The sequence below is a fragment of the Callorhinus ursinus genome, unplaced genomic scaffold (assembly GCF_003265705.2).
Source record: "Callorhinus ursinus isolate GAN/ISIS: 27379988/994484 unplaced genomic scaffold, GSC_fseal_2.0 scaffold3, whole genome shotgun sequence".
NCBI classification, from domain to species: Eukaryota; Metazoa; Chordata; class Mammalia; order Carnivora; family Otariidae; genus Callorhinus; species Callorhinus ursinus.
Genome location: NW_027397065.1, coordinates 54736236 through 54761073, shown reverse-complemented (window position 1 = coordinate 54761073; position 24838 = coordinate 54736236). Strand labels below are relative to the sequence as shown.

At 38.2% G+C, this 24838-nt stretch overlaps 1 protein-coding gene across 1 annotated transcript in view; it reads left to right on the top strand.

The window, feature by feature from the left end:
* The window catches only part of ITGA2 (integrin subunit alpha 2), a 105719-nt gene that overhangs the window by 47519 nt on the left and 33362 nt on the right, over positions 1–24838 (top strand). The window contains exons 7-13 of the mRNA XM_025867296.2: positions 1692–1840; positions 7094–7244; positions 7527–7692; positions 9691–9767; positions 11698–11836; positions 13285–13430; positions 14759–14902. Of these exons, the coding sequence (XP_025723081.1) occupies positions 1692–1840; positions 7094–7244; positions 7527–7692; positions 9691–9767; positions 11698–11836; positions 13285–13430; positions 14759–14902 (972 nt within the window). The remainder of the gene's footprint in view (positions 1–1691; positions 1841–7093; positions 7245–7526; positions 7693–9690; positions 9768–11697; positions 11837–13284; positions 13431–14758; positions 14903–24838) is intronic.

The following is a 24838-nucleotide window of genomic DNA, read 5'->3' as shown; positions in this document are numbered from 1 at the left end:
ATTGCTTTTCAATACCTAAAGGACACTAATGTCCACTGAAACTTTGGAGGTTTCACTGTGTGAAAATTCTGTGAATGAGACTAAGTGTAGGGGCACGTGGGTAGCTCAGTCAGCTAAGTGTCTGACTTGAGCTCAGGTCATGATCTCAGGGTCCTGGGACCAAGCCCCACATCAAGCCCCATGGCAGGCTCCATGCTCAGCGGGGAGTCTGCTTCTCCCTCTCCCTCTGCCTCTCCCCAGCTCGTGCTCTCTCTCTCAAATAAATAAAATCCTTTTAAAAAAGACTGTGTATGGCACTGATTTCTGTATAGTACCATCTTCGGGCCCATCATAAGAGAAGTTTTCCTAATTATCTGCTTCTTTTATCTGTCTCTAAATGGATTACCCCCATTACAAGATTTACTCTATTTCATAGTCTCTCGCAAGGAATTTATGACCTTCCTCTCCTTGTCTTCCTACCCCAATGCATCTTCATCTCTAGAGGTGCTTTACAAAGTCTCCTTTTCTTCCAATCTAAATTTGACCATTCTGTAAGTCCTAATATACTACATTTCTTTGAGTCTTCTATGCATCGCTCCCCTTTCTCACACCGAAGCTCTGGGGCTGTCATGGGAGTTACTAACATCTTCCTCTCATTTTAGACTTTTAAATCCTTAGAGTTATTTTTGATCCATCCTCTCTCTCAAGTCTTATATCCTATCCTAAGGAGAAGGCTCCAGCAATGTCATATTTTTCACATCTTCCTAACCTACTTGACTGCTTCCTAGCAAAAGTAGCTGATTGAACTCAGAAATCCAGGCCTTGCACCTTCCACCTTCCTTACAGACTGACCTCTATTTTAGAGACCTTTTTACCACTAATCTCCTATTGCCACTTCCTGTTCTGAAAGCCCCCAACTCGTAGGCATAGAGGATGATTTCAAGGCTGAGAACAGGATGTTAATAGAAGTGTTTGGCCTCCTTGATCTAAAGGATTACGATATGTGCCCCAGAATCTTGTTCAGAAGTTGTTCTGTCTGTCAGGTCTTTCAAATAAGACTCTCCCTAATGGCATCTGAAGGCCAGAAACTTCTTGCCCACATGCTCATATGGCAGGTTTCTTCCAAAAATGCTGAAGTCTGTGATTAGAGGAAATCCAGAACAACAAATTGACTGTGATTAGCTCACTGTTTTGTTTTGGGTTTTTTGTATTCAAATCTAATTCTTTGTTTAATGTGCAAGTATTCTCAGTTGATGAGCTGTTAGCTTCCATCTATGACTGCTTATAATTGTTTACTTGCTTATAGCCATTGTTAATTAGAAAATTTATGTCATTTAATCTTCTTGTTATGAACTTTATTCTAATATTTATCCATATTAAAATATTACAAGACACTGCTTTAAAATCTATTACTAGATAATCTATAACTGTTAGAGTTGAAAATCTATAACTATTACTCTTGAGAACCAAATTATACCACATAGGACCTCATTTTGCTTATCAAGAAGTACTGCTGCTGTATACTGACAGCCTCTAACAAAGAAGTCATTCTATTGGAAGAAAAATATCTATTCTTAAGAACAAAATTGGAAATGATTCCCTTATACTATCAGCCCACATCCAGATGCACTTTTGATTTTGATTATATTGGTTAATTAGAAATTATTTATAACTTAATGACAAAGCTTTAATGAACTTCTGCTTTCTTGAAGGTGGGGTTAATTCAGTATGCCAACAATCCAAGAGTTGTATTTAACCTGAACACTTTCAAAACCAAAGCTGAAATGATTGAAGCAACATCCCAGACATACCAGTATGGTGGAGACCTCACAAATACATTCAAAGCAATTCAATATGCAAAGTAAGTTATGATGCTAATAGCCCAATATTTTGATAAAATAGAAGTGCTTGTAAGTAAGAAAGACAAAAAAAAAAAAAAAAAAGAAAGAAAAGAAAAGACAAAAATAACGTACCTGGCACTTACACTTAAATCAGAAGTAATAAAGAAGAAAAGTTCAAACGTTCTGTTACTTGAACACTTTGAAAAGGCAACAGGAAATGAAATTTTAAAATCTTTGATTTCTAGGACTTTTAAAAGATATTCCATGATTTTTTTTTAAGATTGTATATGCGGGATGCCTGGGTGGCTCAGTTGTTAAGCGTCTGCCTTTGGCTCAGGTCATGATCCCAGGGTCCTGGGATCAAGCCCCACGTTGGGCTCCCTGCTCCGCGGGAAGCCTGCTTCTCCCTCCCCCACTCCCGCTGCTTGTGTTCCCTCTCTCGCTGTCTCTCTCTCTCTCTGTCAAATAAATAAATAAGATCTTTAAAAAAAATAAGGATTGTATATGAAGTAGATGAAACGACATTAAAAGACCTTAGATTAAGTAGGAAATGGAGCAATCTGCAATTATTTGTTAATATTTATCAAGGCCACAAACTACTTTAGCTAATGGAGGACTTCATGCATATTAAGAAGGGTCATAGAATCTTAAATGTTAACGACCTAGGAGTCCGAGTTAAATGGATTGGGTTCACTATGTTTATTACAACCCAGGGCAATGTGAATGTTACAACTGTGCAACGCTTTTAATTTTTAGCTCAGCTTCTCTATTTTCTCAGCACTCCTGCGTTCATCTTCACTCTGTTTTAATCACATACCTTTACAAAAATGCTGAAGATTCTCCTATTCTTAAAAAATAAATGAGAAAAATAACTTCACCTTCCCTTAAACCTACTTGCTGCCTTTGTCACTGTGTTGTGTATTTCTTCCTTCCACTACCATATTCCTTGAAAAATCGTCTTTACTCCCTCCCTCCACTTCCTTGAAACATATGGCTTGCCACCAGGTAAACATGGGCCTCTTCATCAGCCAGCAACCCAGTGGTCCTGCCTCAAACGTCATCCTCTTTAGCTTCCCTCACTATTTGCTGCTGATGAGCACACACGGCCATTTCAGCCCCAGTTGCCGTGACATCACAAACTTTTAGAATCCCTGCCAACTTTCTGTCAACAATTTTGCCTCTTCATTGGCTCCTTTTCCTATTTTTTCTTCACTAAACAGAGGCCTCTTTTTTTGTCTCCCTTTCCTCTTAGGCATTGTCTCCACTCTCATGGCTTCTCCATTAGCCCTGTGTAGGTCACCACATTGCTATGTGGTCAGCTCTGAACTCTCTCCCAGAATTCACACAGGCATCCAGCTGATGCTGGAGATCTTTAATTTGGAATGTTGGCTCACTTATCAAATTCAATACATCCTAAACCAGCCTTATTCTTTTCCCTACCCATGCTCACGACTTTTCCATTTTGATTCATGCTACTGCCCTTCCCCCCCAGTCATTCAAAGTAAGCACTGGTAGGTTTTCTTTATTCTTTTTGTTCTTCCTTAGTAGCACATATCTGGTCAGTCACCGTGTATCCTGTCTTTCCTATTTCTGCATTTCCTATTTATCTGCCCCTCTTTTTTTCTGGGTGTATATTCTAGTTGCTGTTTCTATCCACTGGTGACTTTCCCTATATGTCTCAAAAGTGGATTTCTTACAAGTGGATTGATTTGGTTAATCTCTGTTGTCCCTATTGAGATGTTCTTGTGGGCCACACCATTTCACAGGCTGTGGCCAGTCAATAGGTCAGTTGCCAACGGACAAAGTGCCCTTTATGACCTAGTAAACTAGACTCAGAGGAACAGTAGGTTGACATGGAGAATGGCCTAGAAGGAGCTACAAACTGCAGAGGGCCTGTGTTTTCAGCAGGAAGTATGGATGTGGTATTTTTCCCTGGAAGGAGTCAGGGACCTGTTAAGATCTCCTCACAAAAAGAATGGCCACTGTCTGTTAAGATGTGACTTTTGGGCTTTTATCATCTTTTCAGACCTTTGGTTTTCTCTCCTGTACCATCATCTTGCTCTTACCACTATTTCCCAAGCTAATCAAAGCCTTTCCATTGTTAGGAGAATCACCTAACTTCTTACTCACACCTTCCAGAAGTTTTTCTTCTCTTTTCTTTTCTTCCTTTTTTTTTTTTTTTGTTTTTGGTCTGTTTCTTTACAACATCAAATAGAATTCTGACACTCTTTTAGTAAATATTGCCATTTTCCATTTATCTTATTTCATTGACTGTGTATGGTTATGATTTATTATTCCAAGACCTGAAGTTAATCAGAACAAATGAGGCACAGTTTCTACCCTCAGAAATCTTATAATCATAAATGAATTCTACCATGTGTCATAAAGAATATAATTCACTCAACAAGTATTTCATGTGACTACTGTATTCAAATTTGTCTGGGTAACAAATATGAAATATTTTTCTACACTTCAACATTCTGTTATGTAGGAAGGCTTTAGGGAATAAAATGATATTCTCAGTTTTAAACATGTTGAAATTAAAGTGTCCCTTGCACATTCAGGTGAAAATATTCAGCAGGCATTGAATGTATAAATATGAAATAGGAGAGATGAATGGAAATAGATGTAGACTTTAAGGTGTCACCATAGAGGAGGTAGGTAGTCCAAAGTGGGTGGGTGGCATTCCCCAGAAAGAATGTGCAACAGGAGAATCCAATAGACAGGAAAAAACTTGTTGGACAACTGGATACTCATCTAGAAACAAAATAAAGCTGAATTCCTGACTCATTCCTTGAATCAAAATAAATTTCAGCTGCACCAAAATTTAAATCTAAGAAAATGTAATTATTAAGGGACTATGAGAAACTTGGGAAATTAAAGAAACAAGTCTAGAGATAAGAGGTCCTTTTAAAATACCATGTCAAATATAAAAGAATACACATAAAAAACTAATAAAATTGATGTCAAAATATGCAATTTACATACAGAGGTAATACCACTGAAATTTAAAAAGATTAATGAACTGAGGAAAATATTTGTGATATATATGAAAAAAGATGATTTTCTCTTTTTTTTATTTTTTTATTGTTATGTTAATCACCATACATTGCATCATTAGTTTTTGATGTAGTGTTCCATGATTCATTGTTTGTGTATAACACCCAGGGCTCCATGCAGAACGTGCCCTCTTTAATACCCATCACCAGGCTAACCCATCCCCCACCCCCTCCCCTCTAGAACCCTCAGTTTGTTTTTCAGAGTCCATCGTCTCTCATGGTTCGTCTCCCCCTCCGATTTCCCCCACTTCATTCTTCCCCTCCTGCTATCTTCTTCTTCTTTTTTTTTTTAACATATATTGTATTATTTGTTTCAGAGGTACAGATCTGTGATTCAACAGTCTTGCACAATTCACAGCGCTCACCATAGCACATACCCTCCCCAATGTCTATCACCCAGCCACCCCGTCCCTCCCACCCCCCACCACTCCAGCAACCCTCAGTTTGTTTCCTCAGATTAAGAATTCCTCATATCAGTGAGGTCATATGATGCATGTCTTTCTCTGATTGACTTATTTCACTCAGCATAACACCCTCCAGTTCCATCCACGTCATTGCAAATGGCAAGAGCTCATTCTTTTTGATGGCTGCATAATATTCCATTGTATATATATACCACATTTTCTTTATCCATTCGAAAAAAGATGATTTTCTAAATAGAAAATAATGAATAATACAAAGAAAAATGGTCAAAGATAAAGAAAAATCAAGAGTTCATAGAGAAAAACTACAAATGGCTAATAAACATAAAATATTCATTATCTCTTCATAATGAAAAAAACCACATATTAAGACAATTATATAGTCTCACTTATCAGAATGTCCATAATTTAAAAGTTTAATAATTCTCATTGTTAAGGAAAGGAGATGGAGATACTTGCATTCTTTTACATTATAGAAATACAAATTGGTAGAAATTTTTAGAGTCCAATTTTGCAATATCTTTCAAAGTTTGAAATGTGTAAATCTTTTGGCCTAGTAATTTCACTACTAAGATTTTATCCTACTGATACATTTGGAAAAGTATGCCAAGATATATACACAAGGACATTTATTACAGCATTACTTGTAAAACTCAAAGTGGCCTAAATGCACAATAATGGAGAATTGGTTAAACTACGGTTACCCCCAAATAATGAAATATTATGCAGCCATTAAAAAGAGCGCTTTGGAGGCACCTGGGTAGCTCAGTCAGTTAGGCATCTGCCTTTGACTCAGGTCATGATCTCGAGGTCCTGGGATCGAGCCCAACATTGGACTCCCTGCTTAGCAGGAGTCTGCTTCTCCCTTTCCCTCTGCCCCCTCCCACCTCACTAATTGTGCACTCTCTCTTGCTCTTTCTCTCAAATAAATAAATAAAAATCTTAGAGAGAGAGAGAGCTTTGTATGTGCCTATGTGGAAAGATCTCCATCAAAATGAAAAATTACTATATCGGGGTGCCTGGGTGGCTCAGTTGGTTAAGTGTCTGCCTTTGGCTCAGGTCATGATCCCAGGGTCTTGGGATGGAGTCCTGCATCAGGCTCCCTGCTCAGCAGGGACGCTGCTTCTCCCTCTCCCTCTGATGCTCCCCCTGCTTGTGCTCTCTCTCTCTCTGTCAGATAAATAAAGTCTTTTAAAAAATATGAAAAATAATTGGCTTGACTATGTCCCCATTTGCATGAACATTTGAGGAGTAGATTATGCATATACATCTAAATAAAATGTTTTCTATAAGGAAACAAACAGATAAAGGTGGTTACCTTTGGAACAGTGGCTTGGTGTCAGATTTTTATTTTATACCTTTCCAAATGCTTTGACATTCTTTTGCCAAGTGTATTTATTACTTTTTAAAAAGCAATTTCATATTGAGAAAGTAAATGCAGATCCAGTGAGTAAAACTGGTGACAGGACTGAATATCTTTGCTCTGTTTATTAGTATTAATGAATTGAATTTTGTTATCAGAAGATAATTCTAAGGATTCTTGATGTAAATACACACACACATGCCATAGAAACTATGGAAATTATTGTTAATGCCAAGCAAGATTTATATATATTTCCCTATAAGCTGCAAATAGAATGTAGGTAAATATGTCACCAGACCTATAGAGAGAAATTCTAAGTCACAGTAGGTCATGGCTCAAAGAAGTTAGTTTCACATTTATATTTCTAACCAGAGGTCCACATATTAGCTTCATCTTTTGATAGTGAGTCTTTAATCTTATCTGCCACAGAGATTCTGCTTATGCAGCAGCGGCTGGAGGACGACCGGGTGCCACCAAAGTAATGGTGGTTGTAACTGATGGTGAATCGCATGATGGTTCAATGTTGAAAGCTGTGATTGATCAATGCAACAATGACAATATACTGAGGTTTGGCATAGCAGTAAGTAGATTTTCTTTTTAGTTGTCTTTCAGTGGATGGGTAAGTGCTGCTTTATAACATCACTTCCCAAGATTGCACTTTCTCATTCGGTGCACACAGCTTTATAGAAAAGATTTTCATTCTGTCTCTCTTCTTGCTGATTTTCAGTCCTGTTGACTAAGGGGGTGTGGATTTACTTCTCCAGAGGTCCTCTTGTCTTCAGAAATAAATACTAGAAAGTGCTAGTAGGGATATTGGAGTATAGCTGTAATGACTCCTTTCCCCTCTTCCTCTGTTTTTAAGGTTCTTGGGTACTTAAACAGAAATGCCCTTGATACTAAAAATTTAATAAAGGAAATTAAAGCAATTGCCAGTATTCCAACAGAAAGATATTTTTTCAACGTGTCTGATGAAGCAGCTCTACTAGAAAAGGCTGGGACACTAGGAGAACAAATTTTTAGCATTGAAGGTAAAAGAACATCTTTCAAAAACTTTTTTCAAGAATTCTTGATTTTATTACTGTATTCTTGCTCTATTAATGTTAACTTATATACCTTATATTAAAAGAACTCCTATGAATCAGTAAGAAAAACAGATAACATGAGTGAGTTGTTCATAAAAGAGAAGATACAAATGGCTAATGAATATAAGAAAATATTCCCAATTTCAGTAATTATTTTAAATTATAAATTAAATCAATGTTACTTTGTGCCTAAAAGATAATGAAGATTAGTAATATATAATCTTGGAGATATTATGGGGAAGCAAAGAAGCTCATACACTATTGATAAGATTATAAATTGTACAGCTTTGGGGGAAGGCAATTTAGTAATATCTACTATAATTGTAAACAGTTTTACCTTTTTACCCTGCATAGTTTTTATAATCATAAAAGTTTTACCTTTTTATACTGTTACATAATTTCTGAAATTCTTGAATTCATTTACAAGCATGTATACTTTTAAAATTAGAAAAACATAATGAAGATTTTTAATAGTTCAGATTTCAAGAAAACTTGTTATTTCCCAGGTCTACAATAATTTACTAAAATGGCCTTGGAAGCTCTAGTCAGTGTAGAAATACCACATATTCAAGAACTCACTATATGGGACACACTTCCCAGTTGGTAAAAGTCCCAAAATTCTGGTTCCTGGTGGCTAACCCAAATAACTCTCAGCAATAAAGAGCTTATTTTATTGAACACCTGTTATAGGTCAGGTTCTCTTTCAGAAGCTGGGTCCAAGGGCATTGCATAAAGTAAGCATTCAGTCCTTAGTCTTATCTTCACCTCCTGATTATCCACTGGAGACTTCTACCCAAAAAATATTATTGCTTCTTTAAACATCCAGTGGTACTTCTGAGTTGTTGAAATCATTATCAAAATCTAATGTGCCTTGAGATAATATAAAATAATATAAAATTATTTGGCTACCTATGGTATGACTTATGCTTGTTTGTGATCACCTGAACATGAATAATCACAATGCAACCTAAATGCTAATTAGAAATGATTTTGTGCCTTATCTGCTATTTTGGATTTTGGGGAAGCACTGCTCTACTTTATTAAAAATTATCTTGGGTCACCTGGCTGGCTTGGTCAGTGTAGCGTGCAACTCTTGATCTTACAGTTGTGAGTTCGAGCCCCATGCTGGGTGTAGAGATTACTTAAAAATAAAATCTTTAAAAAAATTATCTCTACTCAGCCTGTGTAAATTATTACGTCTTCTAAACAAGTGACTGTGTCGTATGGTATACATTATATATATCACTCTTTATATCCAAGTGGTAGTCCAGGAATTTATTCCTTTTTGTGAAGATTAAGTGTAACCATTTTGACTACACTGTATGGAAAATGAATACTAATTGAGTCCTATGGTTTGAGTGTCAAAGACAAGCACATATGTAGAAATAGGACAAACTTCCTAACTGGTAAAATTCCTACTCAGTCTTGAATCCTGGATCCTGAAGCCTAACCCACATATCTGTTTGGTCTTCCTTACGCATCAACTGCCTGGCTCTTCCAACTGCACCTAAGATGGATGTACACTTATTAGTACCAATATTTAAAAGCTAAAAATTCAGTTAGTTTCTTAGCTAGTAATAATAATTTTTAAAAAGGGCCATCACTTCAGGTTTTATTTTACGTCATCCCCTATGTTGAGTGTTTTTGCTATCAGGAACATCATAAGCATACCAATAAGTGCATGAATGCATAATCAAGATTAATACCAATTTCAAACACTACCTTGGAAGTCTTGTGGGTTGTTGTTAGAACACTTCCTTAGTGATTTCTCCCTCCCAGCTTTTGCCAGCTCTATATTTTTGAGTGAACATCAGAACATTGTGGGTGTATGTATGTCCATATATGTGCATGTGCACATGTGTTCATGTGTGTATGTGCATGCATGTTTGAAAATTTGATTTAAAAACTGACAGTGATATAATTCTTGAAATTACCATCTCCCAGGTACTGTTCAAGGAGGAGACAACTTCCAGATGGAAATGTCACAAGTGGGAATCAGCGCAGATTACTCTCCTCAGAACGTGTGTATATCAGATAACTTCCAGCCATGCTGTCATTTGGCTGAACACTTTGGGGCACAGCAGCTTTATATATAGAATGGAAAAAACAGCCATCTAGTGATCAACAGTTCTGATTCCCAGTCATAGTCATTCAGTTTCTTTGTGCTGCTGATTTGTCATCTAAAAGATGAAGGATAATAATGCCTTCCCCTCCCTGTTTCACGGGGATTTTTTATGGAAAAAAAATGGTAATATGCAAGAAAGTGTATGAGTACTCCAAGGGACAGGCACTATATTAATTCAAGGGATTATCGTTGCAGGAATTTCCTTTAAATCAATTAACTACTGGAAAAGTTTATTTAAAAACACAAACTCTTGGGGCGCCTGGGTGGCTCAGTCGGTTAAGTGACTCCTGATTTTAGCTCAGGTCATGATCCCAGGGTCTTAGGATTGAGCCCACCCCACGCTCAGTGGCATGTCCGCTTGAGATTCTCTCTCTCTCTCTTCCCCTCCCCCAGCTCATGCACACACACACTCTCTCACTCAAATAAATAAATAAATGAATCTTTAAAAAAACGAAACACAAAACGCAAACTCTTGTCATCACTGCCACTCTTGAATTCTGAGGTGCCGGAGTATCTCTTTTCTACGAGCAGAGACAGAAGATAGTTGAAAAAAGTGAAGAGTTAGCAAACATGTGAGATGGAAAGCTTTCTTAGCTCAGAAGATGTGTTCTTCCTTCCCATAAACATCCACTTCCCCAGGCTCTGGTTCCAACTCTGCTCGGGGTCCCAGTGGAGCAGCGGAGGGACACAGAGATGGGCAACACTGGAAAAGCTTTGGGAACAGTATGAACTCAGAGGACTTGATTGCCAGAAGGACAGACCAGGAATGGCTTGTTTTTTTGCTCTAGAAGTAAAGGTGTTGACTTTGTCTGGATCACTAATCGTTAGGAATGCTCGTAAAAGTTATGGGTTTTTCCCTCAGAAATAGTGCACTCAACTTCCTGAGGTTTCTGTACACGTCCTGAAGTCCCTTCCTGCACCCTGATGTGGAGTCCCAAATTTATGACAGGCATTCACACAATTTCATGGTCTCTTGTCCTCGAAATGGGACACATTTTCCTTTTTGCTCTATTTTTAATGGCTTATATTTTTCAATCCAAAATCCATATCTTTGATGTTTTCTGAGATCTAAGATCAAAAACTTGAAAATAATAAATCCCATCCTGACAAACCCTGCCCTCTTCGATGACTTACAGCTTTGACGATCCTGGTTGGATTTTGAGTCAGTCCAGAGCATCCTGCCCTGGTCTGTGAACCAGCCCCTCCTGGTGCTGTGCTGACCAATGTCTGTTCTCCAAGTAGATAGAGTGTTACCCTGTGGTAAACTTTTGTAGCTCTGTTGTCGTCCAACAGACGGACTAAGATAGAGATGATAGAGGAACACTTGAGAAGGAGTCAAGAGGAAAGAGGAAGAACATTGGAAAATAGAATAGGTCAGAAGAGGACCTCCCAAGAGGACGTGGCTGCATAGCAGCAGGGCCCCACCTCTCGTCCTCTGCCAGCCGCACTGCCTACTTCTCAGGCATGCCTCACATCCCACCCTGAGCTTCACTCATGAATATGTGGGACAGGAAGCTCACAACTGTTTGGCATTTGCCCAGGTACACCTTTGAATGGAAATCGGAAGGTGGCTATGTGCTCCTCCTGTAGGGTAGTCGAGATTTATCTACAGAATGTATCAGGTTAACATGGCCTGGGGGAAGGCTTGTTTTCCAGCACGAAATATAGTAAAACAATGTGGACATATATCAAGATACGTTCAAATACATTTTACTTCGTTATTTTCTCCTTAAATCTAGGCCATTATTTCAATGTTTTGCATACGCTACATTCTTGTGCTTTAAAGGTAGTTTGTTCTCATGATCTTCATTTTTCAATTATTTTAGGATATTCTGATGCTGGGTGCAGTAGGAGCTTATGCCTGGAGTGGGACTGTTGTCCAGCAGACATCTCATGGACATTTGATCTTTCCTAACCAGGCCTTTGACCAAATTCTGCAAGATAAAAACCACAGCTCATATTTAGGTAAGGCATAGGAGCATTTGACTCAGCAAATTTAAGTTCCCTTTTTTAAAACGAGCCCCTTGCTGAATCTCAGGATCTGTTCAGCAAAGCCCTTGAAGTGTCATCTAATTATTATATTTATTGCACATGTTTATGTTGCCTCTTTGCAAATCGGGCCTTATCCTAAAACTTTAATGACACACTGTATTACACTTGTTGATCTCTTCTGGCTGTTCAAGCAGCTGTGATTGTGCTTCTCTAAAATGGAAATAGTTCCTAAAAGCCAGTATAGTAAGTGCTAGTCTTATCTAACTTTAGAGTTCTTAGTCTTTTTATTCCTGTAATAAGCAGCCACTGATTTTGAGCACCTACTATGGGACAGTTCCTGAGCGGGCAATTCTATCTACATAAACATTTTAATCCTTCCAGGGATGCCTGGGTGCCTCAGCTGGTTGAGTATCTGACTCTTGATCTCAGTTCAGGTCTTGATCTCAGGGTTGTGAGTTCAAGCCCTGCATTGGGCCCCAAGCTGAGTGTAGAGCCTACTTAAAAAAAAAAAAATCCTTCCAACAACCCTTTGAAGAAAGTATTAGTATCCCCATTTTACTTTGAGAGCCCTAGAGGTTAATAACCTTCCCAAATGTAAATAACTTAGTAAGTGGCAAATCCAGAATTCAAACCTGGGACGGTCTGATTCCAAAGCCTATGTTCTTTATACTGCGTGACATTACCTTTTAAATTCATATAATTATTCATTCAAGAAATACTTGTTCAGTGCCAAGTTCGTGAGTGGCTGATGGGACAACCCCGAATCTAGGGCCTGGTTTATAGGTAGGTGTCCTGCCTCTACAGGGCAGTGCTTCCATCACAAGGCAGGAGCAGTTCATCTTAGGAAAAGGAAGATGAGCCCGCAGTGATGCACCTGGGCACACTGGGAACTGTGCATACCCAGGAAGGAGTGCTCACAACAGCGACTCCATCCTTAGCCTTCTGTGTTGAGTCCTCTCTGGCACACAGATGCCACCACTTTAGCTAACCAATAGCGAGCCCTCTGGTGCAGGTGCCACCACTTTAGCTAACGACCCTGTGACCTCTGTTGCTCCATAAAAGCTGGAGATGAAGCTCTGAGTAGGGGTGGGGAGTAGTTGCACAGTGTCTTGGATTGTCCATCCCTTCATCCCTCCGTCCCTCCGTGCCTGCCTGCCTGCCTGCTGGATTGCCCTTGTCAGTAAGTTATGCCGGAAAAAAATAAAAAAAAACCTGTAAACAATATGGAGTGGCTTGCTTTGTGTTTCAGCATTAAAATACCTTCTCAGTCTGGAGGATACACTACTGGGTGTCCGCCACCTTCTAACACACCCCCCTCTGCCGCACAACAAAAAAGGACCTCTGGTCATCTCTACTAACTTTTCGAGCCTATTTGGCTGAGCATTTCAATAGTACCTACTCTGCAACCTCTTCTCTCCTAGGTTACTCTGTGGCTGCAATTTCTACTGAAAAAGACCTCCATTTTGTTGCTGGTGCTCCTCGGGCAAATTATACTGGCCAGATCGTGCTCTACAGTGTTAATGAGAATGGCAATGTCACAGTTATTCAGGCTCACCGAGGTGACCAGGTAAATGCCATGGTGTAGCAGGTGAAATTAATCGTAGGGATGACTAGGGCAGAGGAGGAGTGGGAGTTGATAGAAATGGAAACTAGCATTTATCAAGTGCCGACCTGTGGCTGGTGCTGTAATCTGTATTTACTTGAATATTCCTTAAATCAGTAACTGGGTGATGGGCATAAAGGAGGGCACATGATGTCATGAGCACTGGGTGTTATATGCAACCGGATGAATCACTGACTTCTACCTCTGAAACTAATAACACTATATGTTAATTGAACTTAAAATTAAATACGTATTCCTTAAATCTTCACAATACTGAAATCTACCATCCTCTTCCAGCAGGTTACTGAGAGTTTACCTTCCTTAGGTCAAATAGCTTGCATGGTGCTGAGTTGTCATTAAAACCCTGTCCTGTGTGGCCTCAAAGCCTGTGCTGTTTGGTTATATCCAACTGCAAGGTTTTGACTCCCCCAGATCGATAACACCTGGGTCTTATCCTAATGACAGGCACCGAACATGGCTCTGTCGGCAAGCTCCTACTAAGAGCCAATGATCTAGAGGAAAAATGAAAAGAGAGCAGTACAGCATTGTCAAGACTGAGCTACTCCGTCTGCGCCTGTCTAGGTGTCCTGTGGCTTTGACGTTTCTAAAATTAAAGCAACTCTCTTTTCTACCGCTTTCTTCTCAGCATGACCGTTTGGTAGTCAGAACCGCGGATGACTCCCAGGGGTGGCCTGCTAGAGTAGAGGCCAGCTGACAGGTTCCTATTTCCTTCCTAAGCGGTTTTGACCCATGGGCTTGGCACATATTTGAAATGGGCAACCCTGATCTCTGACAACCAACAGAAATTTTCCTTCCTTGAGTCAGAGAAACCAACCATTTAGATTTCCCTTCTCCAGGATTAAGTGTGATGCTCCTGTCTCTGTGGATTTTCCAGGAGTAAGACGACATGAGCCTCTGACTTCCCTGACCACAAACCAGCTATGGTCATGTATTTTTCTCTCCTCTTTACTACTTTAAAGAAGGGTGCTTTTATTTTGAGAAAAATGATGACCGTGTTCTAGAACGAATGCTTTCTTATCCGTTTCTGAATCCCACAGAGGTAGTCACGTAGGCATGCACTGAACATTCAGATGGCCAGCCTCTCTTGCTTCACTGAATCTCCACCTGGTCCTCTGTCCCACTCCATCTGAGAACTTCCCTCCTGTCCAGGATCACGCCACGGAGAGTTCCACTCGACTTTTGTTTGTTGAATGGGTAAATGAAAGTTCAGTGTAACATTAGGAGTATAGGAGTCCTAGGAATCCTAAGGTTAATATGCTTTCTCCTTCCAGATTGGCTCCTATTTTGGGAGTGTGCTGTGTTCCGTCGATGTGAATAAAGACACCATTACAGATGTGCTCTTGGTGGGTGCACCAATGTTCATGAACGACTTAAAGAAAGAGGAAGGAAGAGTCTACCTGTTTACCATCTCAAGGGTAAGAGATTATTAAACTGACTTAGTTTAATTTACTTCAGTATTGGTAAATAAAAGTCAATCTGCATTTTTGCAGAATAAAGAATGATTTTCATATGTAGTATGGTTTATATTTCATTTTGAGGATATAACCATTATTTATAATTTTTAAAATCACATTAAAAAGCATAACCTTCAGAGAAAGAGCTTATTGCACTGCCATTTTCTATGAAAAGTCTTTGAATATATAACATATATATAATATATATCCAAAGTATTGTCATTTTCGAAATGCATGCATGTACAAACGTGTATTTCCCAAGTACCTCCTTCAATTCTTCTTCTTCACTGTAAAGAGATCATAATAACAGAACAAACTATCTTATTAACATTTTACAGGGAAAAAGACAAATTGTACCAGGCACTTTGCACATTTTTGTTTAATCCTGGATGCTTTTTACATTAGTTTGTCAGGAGATTCTGTTGTTTCATGTAACAGTTACATGCAGCTCTTGGAAATTTTAGTCCTTGCACCTAAAGCTTAGCAGACTCTAACTAGACAGCTCTTTAAATCCATGTCCATAGTATAATGAACTCGGAGCTGAAAAGAAAACCAGAATTAAAGACACAAGTTGACCTAGACAACTGGAGAAAGGATGGAAAAAAAGGGTAGCTGATATTAACATAGTAAATATTATGTTTTGCTATTGTGATAGTTTGTCCTGCCTTATTAAATGAATGCCAAAATTAGCTCTCAAACAGAAGCAATTAGAACAATTCTAAAGCAGGGGTGCTTGGGTGACTCAGTTTATTGGGCATGCAACTCTTGATTTTGGCTCAAGTCATGATCTCAGGGTCATGAGATTGAGCCTTGAGTCTGGCTCCTCACTGAGCATGGAGCCTACTTAAGATTCTCTCTCTCCTCTCCCACCCCCTACTCAGCGCATTCTCTCTCTCTCTCTCTCTCTCCCCCCACACTTAAAAAAATTCTAAAGCATATAAAAAATGTATAATTGAGTATTCAGTAAGGAAGGGGCATAAATACTTGTTTAAAAAATTTAACAAATCCCTAGTTTCTTAAATGTGTATTACTTCTCAAATATTCTGAATTATCATTGGTTGTTGAAGATGAGATCTCCTAATACTTTGTCAATCTCAGTTACAAAGTGATTTCTGTAAAATTATTATCGAGAAGAATCAACACTGACCTAGTTTCATGGTTGAGAAGCATCGCTTTCTTGTGAAGTCATGAAATACTCCCATTCCTGATTTCAAAATCCAGAAGAAAAAAAAAGTCTTTGGGCAGAATTATTTTTTATAATGTGACATTAACAGTCTATTTTTTTTTTTAGTATAGTTGACACACAACGTTACATTAGTTTCAGGTATACAACAAGGTGATTTGACAAGTTTATGCATCATGCTATGTTCATCACAAATATAGCTACCATCTGTCCCTTTATATCATCAGTTCATTCACAGTATTTCTTATGCTGTGATTTTTTTTTTATTATTATTCCTGTGACTTACTCATTACACAACTGGAAGCCTGTATCTCCCTCTCCCCTTCACCTATTTTGCCTGACACTCTACCCACCGCCCGCCCTGGTCTGGCAACCATCAGTTTGTTCTCTATATTTATAGGTCTGCTTCTGCTCTTTGTTTATTCATTTGCTTCGGTTTTTTTTTTTTTTTTTTTTTTTTTTTTTCATTTTTTTGTGGAATCATGCAATATTTTTTTCTTTTACTAACCTATTTCACTTTGCATAATACCCTCTAGTTCTATGTTATCTCAAATGGCACGATCTCCTTTTTTATAGTTGTGTCATATTTGTGTGTGTGTGTGTGTACAAATTTTCCTTATCCATTTGTCTATTGATGAACACTTAGGTTGTCCCCATATCTTGTCTGTTGTAAATAATGCTGCAATAAACACAGGAGTGCATATATCTTTTCAAATTAGTGTTTTTGCTTTCTTTGCATAAATGCTCAACAGTGAGATTATTGGATCATATGGTATTTCTATATTTAATTTTTTGAGGAACCTGCATTGTTTTCCACAGTGGCTATACCAATTTACATTCCTACCAACAGTGCACAAAGATTCCTTTTTCTCCACATCCTTGCCAACCCTTGGTATTTCTTGTCATTTTGATTTTAACCATTCTAATTGTTGTCAGGCGATATCTCATTGTGGTTTTGATTTGTATTTCTCTGATGAGTGATGTTGAGCATCTTTTCATGTGTCAGCCATCTGTATGTTTTCTTTGGAAAAATGTCTGTTCAGGTCCTCTGTCCATTTTTTTAATTGGATTGTTTGGTTTTTTTGGTGTTGTATAAGTTCTTCATATTTTTTGAATATTAACCCCTTATTGGATCTATCATTTGTAAATATCTTCTCCCATTAAGTAGGTTGGTTTTTTGTTTTGTCAGTGGTTTCAAATCTTTGCTGTGCAGAAGTCTTTTATTTTAATTTTTTAAGATTTTATTTATTTGAGAGAGAGCACAATAGGGGAAAGGGGCAGAGGGAGAAGCAGGCTCCCCACTGAGCAGGGAGCCCGAAGAGAGGCTTGATCCTAGAACCCCGGGATCATGACCTGAGCCAAAGGCAGATACTTAACCACTGAGCAACCCAGGTGCCCTGTGCAGAAGCCTTTGACTTTGGTGTAGTCTCAATAGTTTCTTTTTGCTTTTGTTTTCCTTGCCTCAGGAGACAGACCTAGCTAGAAAAATGTTGCTGTTGCTGATGTCAGAGAAATTACTGCCTGTGTCCTCTTATAGGATTTTTATGGTTTCAGGTCTCACATATATGTCTTTAGTCCATTTTGAGTTTATTTTTGTGTTCCGTGTTAGAAAGTGGTCTAGTTTCATCCTATAGCATGTAGCTGTCCAGTAATCCCAGCACTATTAATTTAAAAGACTGTCTTCTCCCTATTGTATGTTCTTGCCTCCTTTATCATAGATCATTTGACCATATAATCATGGGTTTATTTCTGGAGTCTCTATTCCTTTGATCTATGTGTCTGTTTTTGTGTCAGTACCACAGTGTTTTGATTACTACAGCTTTGTAGTATATCTTAAAACCTGGAGTTGTGGTATATCCAGCTTCATTCTTCTTAAGATTGCGATTGCTTTGGCTATTAAGGGTCTTCTGTAGTTTTGTGCAAGTTTTAGTATTTGTTCTGGTTTTGTGAAAAACACTGTTGGTATTTTGACAGAGATTGCATTGAATCTGTAGATTGCTTTGGGCAATATGGACATTTTAACAATATTCTAGTCCATCTTCAATTGTGTCATCTTCAATTTCTTTCATCGGTGTTTTATACTGTTCAGAGTACAGGTCATTCACCTATTTGGTTAAGTTTATTTGTAGATATTTTATTTTTGGTGCAGTTGTAAATGGTGTTGAGTTTTGTTGTTCTGTTTTTTACATTTCTCTTGCTGCAACTTCATTGTTAGAGTATAGAAATGCTACTGATTTCTGGGTATTAATTTTGTATCTTGCCAGCTTACTAAATTTGTTTATTACTCCCAGTAAGTTTTTGGTGTAGTCGTTAGAATTTTTCTATATATAGTGTGTGTGTGTGTGTATATATATATATATATATATATATATAGTATCATGTTGTGTGTAAATCATGACAGTTTAATTTCTTCTTTACCAACATGGATGCCTCTTATTTCTTCTTTGTGTCTGATTGCTGTGGCTAGGACCTGCAGTATTATGTTGAATAAAAAATGAGCTATTCCTGAGCTCAGAGGGAAAGCTCTGTTTTTCACCATTGAGTATGATGTCAGCTCTGGGTTTTTCATATACACCCTTTATCATGTTGAGGTATATTCCATCTACCCCCACTTTGTTGAGAGTTTTTATCATAAATTGAGGTTGAATCTTGTCACATGCTTTTTCTGCATCTATTAAGATGATCATGATTTTTATCCTTCAATTTGTTGGTGTGGTGTAGGACATTGATTGATTTGCAAATATTGAAGCATCCGTGCGTCCCTGGAATAAATCCTACCTGATTATGAGGAATGATCACTTTAACATATTATTATATGCAGTTTGCTAATATTTTTTGTGGAGGATTTTTGTGTCTATATTCATCAGGGATATGGGCCTATAGTTTTGTTTTTGTTTTTTTGTTTTAATTGGCATTGGCTGTGTTTTATTTTTTATTTTATTTATTTTTTCATTATGTTATGTTAATCACCATACATTACATCATTACTGTTTGGTGTAGTGTTCCATGATTCATTGTTTGCGTATAACACCCAGTGCTCCATGCAGAACATGCCCTCTTTAATACCCATCACCAGGCTAACCCATCCCCCCACCCCCTTCCCTCTAGAACCTGCAGTTTTTTTTTCAGAGTCCATCGTCTCTCATGGTTCATCTCCCCCTCTGATTTCCCCCCCTTCATTCTTCCCCTCTTGCTAACTTCGTCTTTTTTTTTTTAATATATAATGTATTATTTATTTCAGAGATACAGATCTGTGATTCAACAATCTTGTACAATTCACAGCGCTCACCATAGCACATACCCTCCCCAATGTCTATCACCCAGCCACCCCATCCCTCCCACCCCCCACCACTCCAGCAACCCTCAGATTGTTTCCTGAGATTAAAAATTCCTCATATCAGTGAGGTCATATGATACATGTCTTTCTCTGATTGACTTACTTTGCTCAGCATAATACCCTCCACTTCCATCCGCGTCATTGCAAATGGCAAGACGCATTACTTTTGATGGCTGCATAATATTCCATTGTGTGTGTGTGTGTGTGTGTGTGTGTGTGCGCGCGCACACACACACACACACACACACACACCACATCTTTATCCATTCATCTGTCGATGGACATCTCGGCTCTTTCCACAGTTTGGCTATTGTGGACATTGCTGCTGTAAACATTGGGGTTCACGTATCCCCTCGGATCCTTACATTTGTATCTTTGGGGTAAATACCCAGTAGTACAATTGCTGGATCATATGGTAGCTCTATTTTCAACTTTTTGAAGAACCTCCATACTGTTTTCCAGAGTGGCTGCACCAGCTTGCATTCCCACCAACAGTGTAGGAGGGTTCCCCTTTCTCCGCATCCCCGCCAACACATGTTGTTTCCTGACTTGTTAATTCTGACTGGTGTGAGGTGACATCTCATTGAGGTTTTGATTTGGATTTCCCTGATGCTGAGCAATGTTGAGCACTTTTTCATGGGTCTGTTGGCCATTTGGATGTCTTCTTTGCAGAAATGTCTGTTCATGTCTTCTGCCCATTTCTTGATTGGATCCTTTGTTCTTTGGGTGTTGAGTTTGATAAGTTCTTTATAGATTTTGGATACTAGCCCTTTATCTGATATGTCATTTGCAAATATTTTCTCCCATTCTGTTGGGTGTCTTTTGGTTTTGTTGACTGTTTCCTTTGCTGTGAAAAAGCTTTTTATCTTGATGAAGTCCCAATAGTTCATTTTTGCCCTTCCTTCCCTTGCCTTTGACGATGTTTCTAGGAAGAAGTTGCTGCGGCTGAGTCGAAGAGGTTGCCGCCTGTGTTCTCCTTTAGGATTTTGATGGACTCCTGTCTCACATTGAGATCTTTCAACCATTTTGAGTCTATTTTTGTGTGTGGTATAAGGAAATGGTCCAGTTTCATTCTTCTGCATGGTGGCTGTCCAATTTTCTCAACACCATTTATTGAAGAGACTGTCTTTTTTCCATTGGACATTCTTTCCTGCTTTGTCGAAGATGAGTTGACCATAGACTTGAGGGTCCGTTTCTGGACTCTCTATTCTGTTCCATTGATCTATGTGTCTGTTTTTTTGCCAGTACCATACTGTCTTGATGATTACGGCTTTGTAATAGAGCTTGAAGTCCAGAATTGTGAGGCCACCAGCTTTGCTTTTCTTTTTCAACATTCCTCTGGCTATTTGAGGTCTTTTCTGGTTCCATACAAATTTTAGGAATATTTGTTTCATTTCTTTGAAAAAAGTGGATCATATTTTGATGGAGATTGCATTGAATGAGTAGACTGCTCTAGGTAGCATTGACATCTTCACAATAATTGTTCTTCCAATCCATGAGCATGGAACGTTTTTCCATTTCTTTGTGTCTTCCTCAATTTCTTTCATGAGTATTTTATAGTTTTCTGAGTACAGATTCTCTGCCTCTTTGATTAGATTTATTCCTAAGTATCTTATGGTTTTGGGTACAGTTGTAAATGGGATCAACTCCTTAATTTCTCTTTCTTCTGTCTTGTTGTTGGTGTATAGGGATGCCACTGATTTCTGTGCATTGATTTTATATCCTGCCACTTTACTGAATTCCTCTATGAGTTCTAGCAGTTTTGGGGTGGAGTCTTTTGGGTTTTCCACATAAAGTATCATATCATCTGCAGAGTGAGAGTTTGACTTCTTGCTGATTTGGATGCATTTTATTTCTCTTTGTTGTCTAATTGCTGTGGCTAGAACTTCTAATACTACGTTGAATAGCAGTACTGATAGTGGACATCCCTGCCGTGTTCCTGACCTTGGGGGGAAAGCTCTCAGTTTTTCCCCATTGAGAATGATATTCGCTGTAGGTTTTTCATAGATGGCTGTTATGATATTGAGGTATGTACCCTCTATCCCTATACTCTGAAAAGTTTTTATCAAGAAAGGATGCTATACTTTGCCAAATGCTTTTTCTGCATCTATTGAGAGGATCATATGGTTCTTGTTCTTTCTTTTATTAATGTATTGTATCACATTGATTGATTTGTGGATGTTGAACCAACCTTGCAGCCCAGGGATAAATCCCACTTGGTCGTGGTAAATAATCCTTTTAATGTACTGTTGGATCCTATTGGCTAGTTTTTTGGTGAGAATTTTTAGTCCATGTTCATTAAGGATATTGGTCTGTAATTCACCTTTTTGATGGGGTCTTTGTCTGGTTTTGGGATCAAGGTAATGGTGGCCTCATAAAACGAGTTTGGAAGTTTTTCTTCCATTTCTATTTTTTGGAACAGTTTCAGAAGAATAGGTATTAATTCTTCTTTAAATGTTTGGTAGAATTCCCCTGGGAAGCCATCTGGCCCTGGACTTTTGTTTGTTGGGAGATTTTTGATGGCTGCTTCAATTTCCTTAGTGGTTATAGGTCTGTTCTCAGGTTTTCTATTTCTTCTTGGTTCAGTTTTGGTAGTAGATACATCTCTAGGAATGCATCCATTTCTTCCAGGTTATCTAATTTGCTGGCTCGTAATATGTTCTTATAATTGTTTGTATTTCTTTGGTGTTGGTTGTGATCTCTCCTCTTCCATTCATGATTTTGTTGATTTGGGTCATTTCTCTTTTCTTTTTGATAAGTCTGGCCAGGGGTTTATCAATCTTGTTAATTCTTTCAAAGAACCAGCTCCTAGTTTCGTTGATCTGTTCTACTGTTCTTTTGGTTTCTAGTTCATTGATTTCTGCTCTGATCTTTATGATTTCTCTTCTCCTGCTGGGTTTAGGCTTTAGTTGCTGTTCTTTCTCCAGCTCCTTTAGGTGTAGGGTTAGGTTTTGTATTTGAGACCTTTCTTGTTTCTTGAGAAAGGCTTGTATTGCTATATACTTTCCTCTCAGGACTGCCTTTGCTGTATCCCAAAGATTTTGAACAGTTGTGTTTTCATTTTCATTGGTTTCCATGAATTTTTTTAATTCTTTAATTTCCTGGTTGACCCATTCATTCTTTCGTAGGGTGCTCTTTAGCCTCCATGTATTTGAGTTCTTTCCGACTTTCCTCTTGTGATTGAGTTCTAGTTTCAAAGCATTGTGGTCTGAAAATATGCAGGGAATGATCCTAATCTTTTGGTACTGGCTGAGACCTGATTTGTGACCTAGGATGTGATCTATTCTGGAGAATGTTCCATGGGCACTAGAGAAGAATGTGTATTCTGTGGCTTTGGGATGGAATGTTCTGAATATATCTGTGAAGTCCATTTGGTCCAGTGTGTCATTTAAAGTCTTTATTTCCTTGTTGATCTTTTGCTTAGATGATCTGTCCATTTCAGTGAGGGGGGTGTTAAAGTCCCCCACTATTATTGTATTGTTGTTGATGTGTTTCTTTGCTTTTGTTATTAAAGGGCTTATATAATTGGCTGCTCCCATGTTAGGGACATAGATATTTACAATTGTTAGATCTTCTTGTTGGATAGATCCTTTAAGTAAGATATAGTGTCCTTCCTCATCTCTTATTACAGTCTTTGTTTTAAAATCTAATTTGTCTGATATAAGGATTGCCACCCCAGCTTTCTTTTGGTGTCCATTAGCATGGTAAATGGTTTTCCACCCCCTCACTTTAATCTGGGGGTGTCTTTGGGTCTAAAATGAGTCTCTTGCAGACAGCATATTAATGGGTCTTGTTTTTTAATCCAAACTGATAGCCTGTGTCTTTTGATTGGGGCATTTAGCCCATTTACATTCAGGGTAACTATTGAAAGGTATGAATTTAGTGCCATTGTATTGCCTGTAAGGTGACTGTTACTGTGTATTGTCTCTGTTCCTTTCTGATCTTTGCTGCTTTTAGGCTCTCTCTTTGCTTAGAGGACCCCTTTCAGTATTTCTTGGAGGGCTGGTTTCGTGTTTGCAAATTCCTTTAGTTTTTGTTTGTTCTGGAAGCTTTTTATCTCTCCTTCTATTTTCAATGAAAGCCTAGCTGGATATAGTATTCTTGGCTGCATATTTTTCTCGTTTAGTGCTCTGAAAATATCATGCCAGTCCTTTCTGGCCTGCCAGGTCTCTGTGGATAGGTCTGTTGCCAATCTAATATTTCTACCAATGTAGGTTACATATCTCTTGTCCCAAGCTGCTTTCAGGATTTTCTTTGTCTCTGAGACTTTTGAGTTTTACTATTAGATGTCGGGGTGTTGACCTATTTTTATTAATTTTTGAGAGAGCTTCTCTCTGCCTCCTGGAATTTGATGCCTGTTTCCTTCCCCAAATTAGGGAAGTTCTCTGCTGTAATTTGCTCCAATATACCTTCTGCCCCTCTCTCTTTCTTCTTCTGGGATCCCAATTATTCTAATGTTGTTTCATCTTATGGTATCGCTTATCTCTCGAATTCTGCCCTTGTGATCCAGTAGTTGTTTATCTCTCTTTTTCTCAGCTTCTTTATTTTCCATCATTTGGTCTTCTATAGCACTAATTCTCTCTTCTGCCTCATTTATCCTAGCAGTTAGTGCCCCCATTTTTGATTGCACCTCATTAACAGCCTTTTTGATTTTGACTTCGTTAGATTTTAGTTCTTTTATTTCTCCAGAAAGGGTTTCTCTAATAACTTCCATGCTTTTTTTAAGCCCATCTGGTATCTTTAAAATCATCATTCTGAACTCTAGTTCCAACATCTTACTAATGTCCGTATTGATTAGGTCCCTGGCAGTCGGTACTGCCTCTTGTTCTTTTTGTTGAGGTGACTTTTTTCCGTCTTGTCATTTTGTCCAGAGAATAGATGAATGAAAGAAGAAAATGCTAACAGGGTAACAATGTCCCCAGAAAATATACACTGAACAAATCAGAAAAGACCTGAAACCAGGGGAAAAGAAAGGGAAAGAAAGAAAAAAGAGAAAGATAAAAAAGATAAAAACAAACAAACAAAAAACAGAGTATGATCAATTATGATCAGGCTGGTGCATAGATCAGTGCCATACACTAGGTTTTGGGCATATTTTGGTCTGTTAGAAGAAAGTGCATCCCAAAATTTTAAAGAAATAAAAACTTACCTATGTACAAAAATAAGGGTTAATAATGATGAAGGGATGAAATATGACTGTAAAGATGAAACTTATAGAAGATTTTATAAAAGGAAGATAAGGAGTTTGAAAAAAGAAAGAAGAGGGTTTAAAAAAGGGGTAGAGAATGTGATCACACAGATTAGAACAAAGCCATACACTAGAGATTTAGGGTATATTTTGATCTGTTAGAAGAAACTGTATCTCAGAATTTTAAAG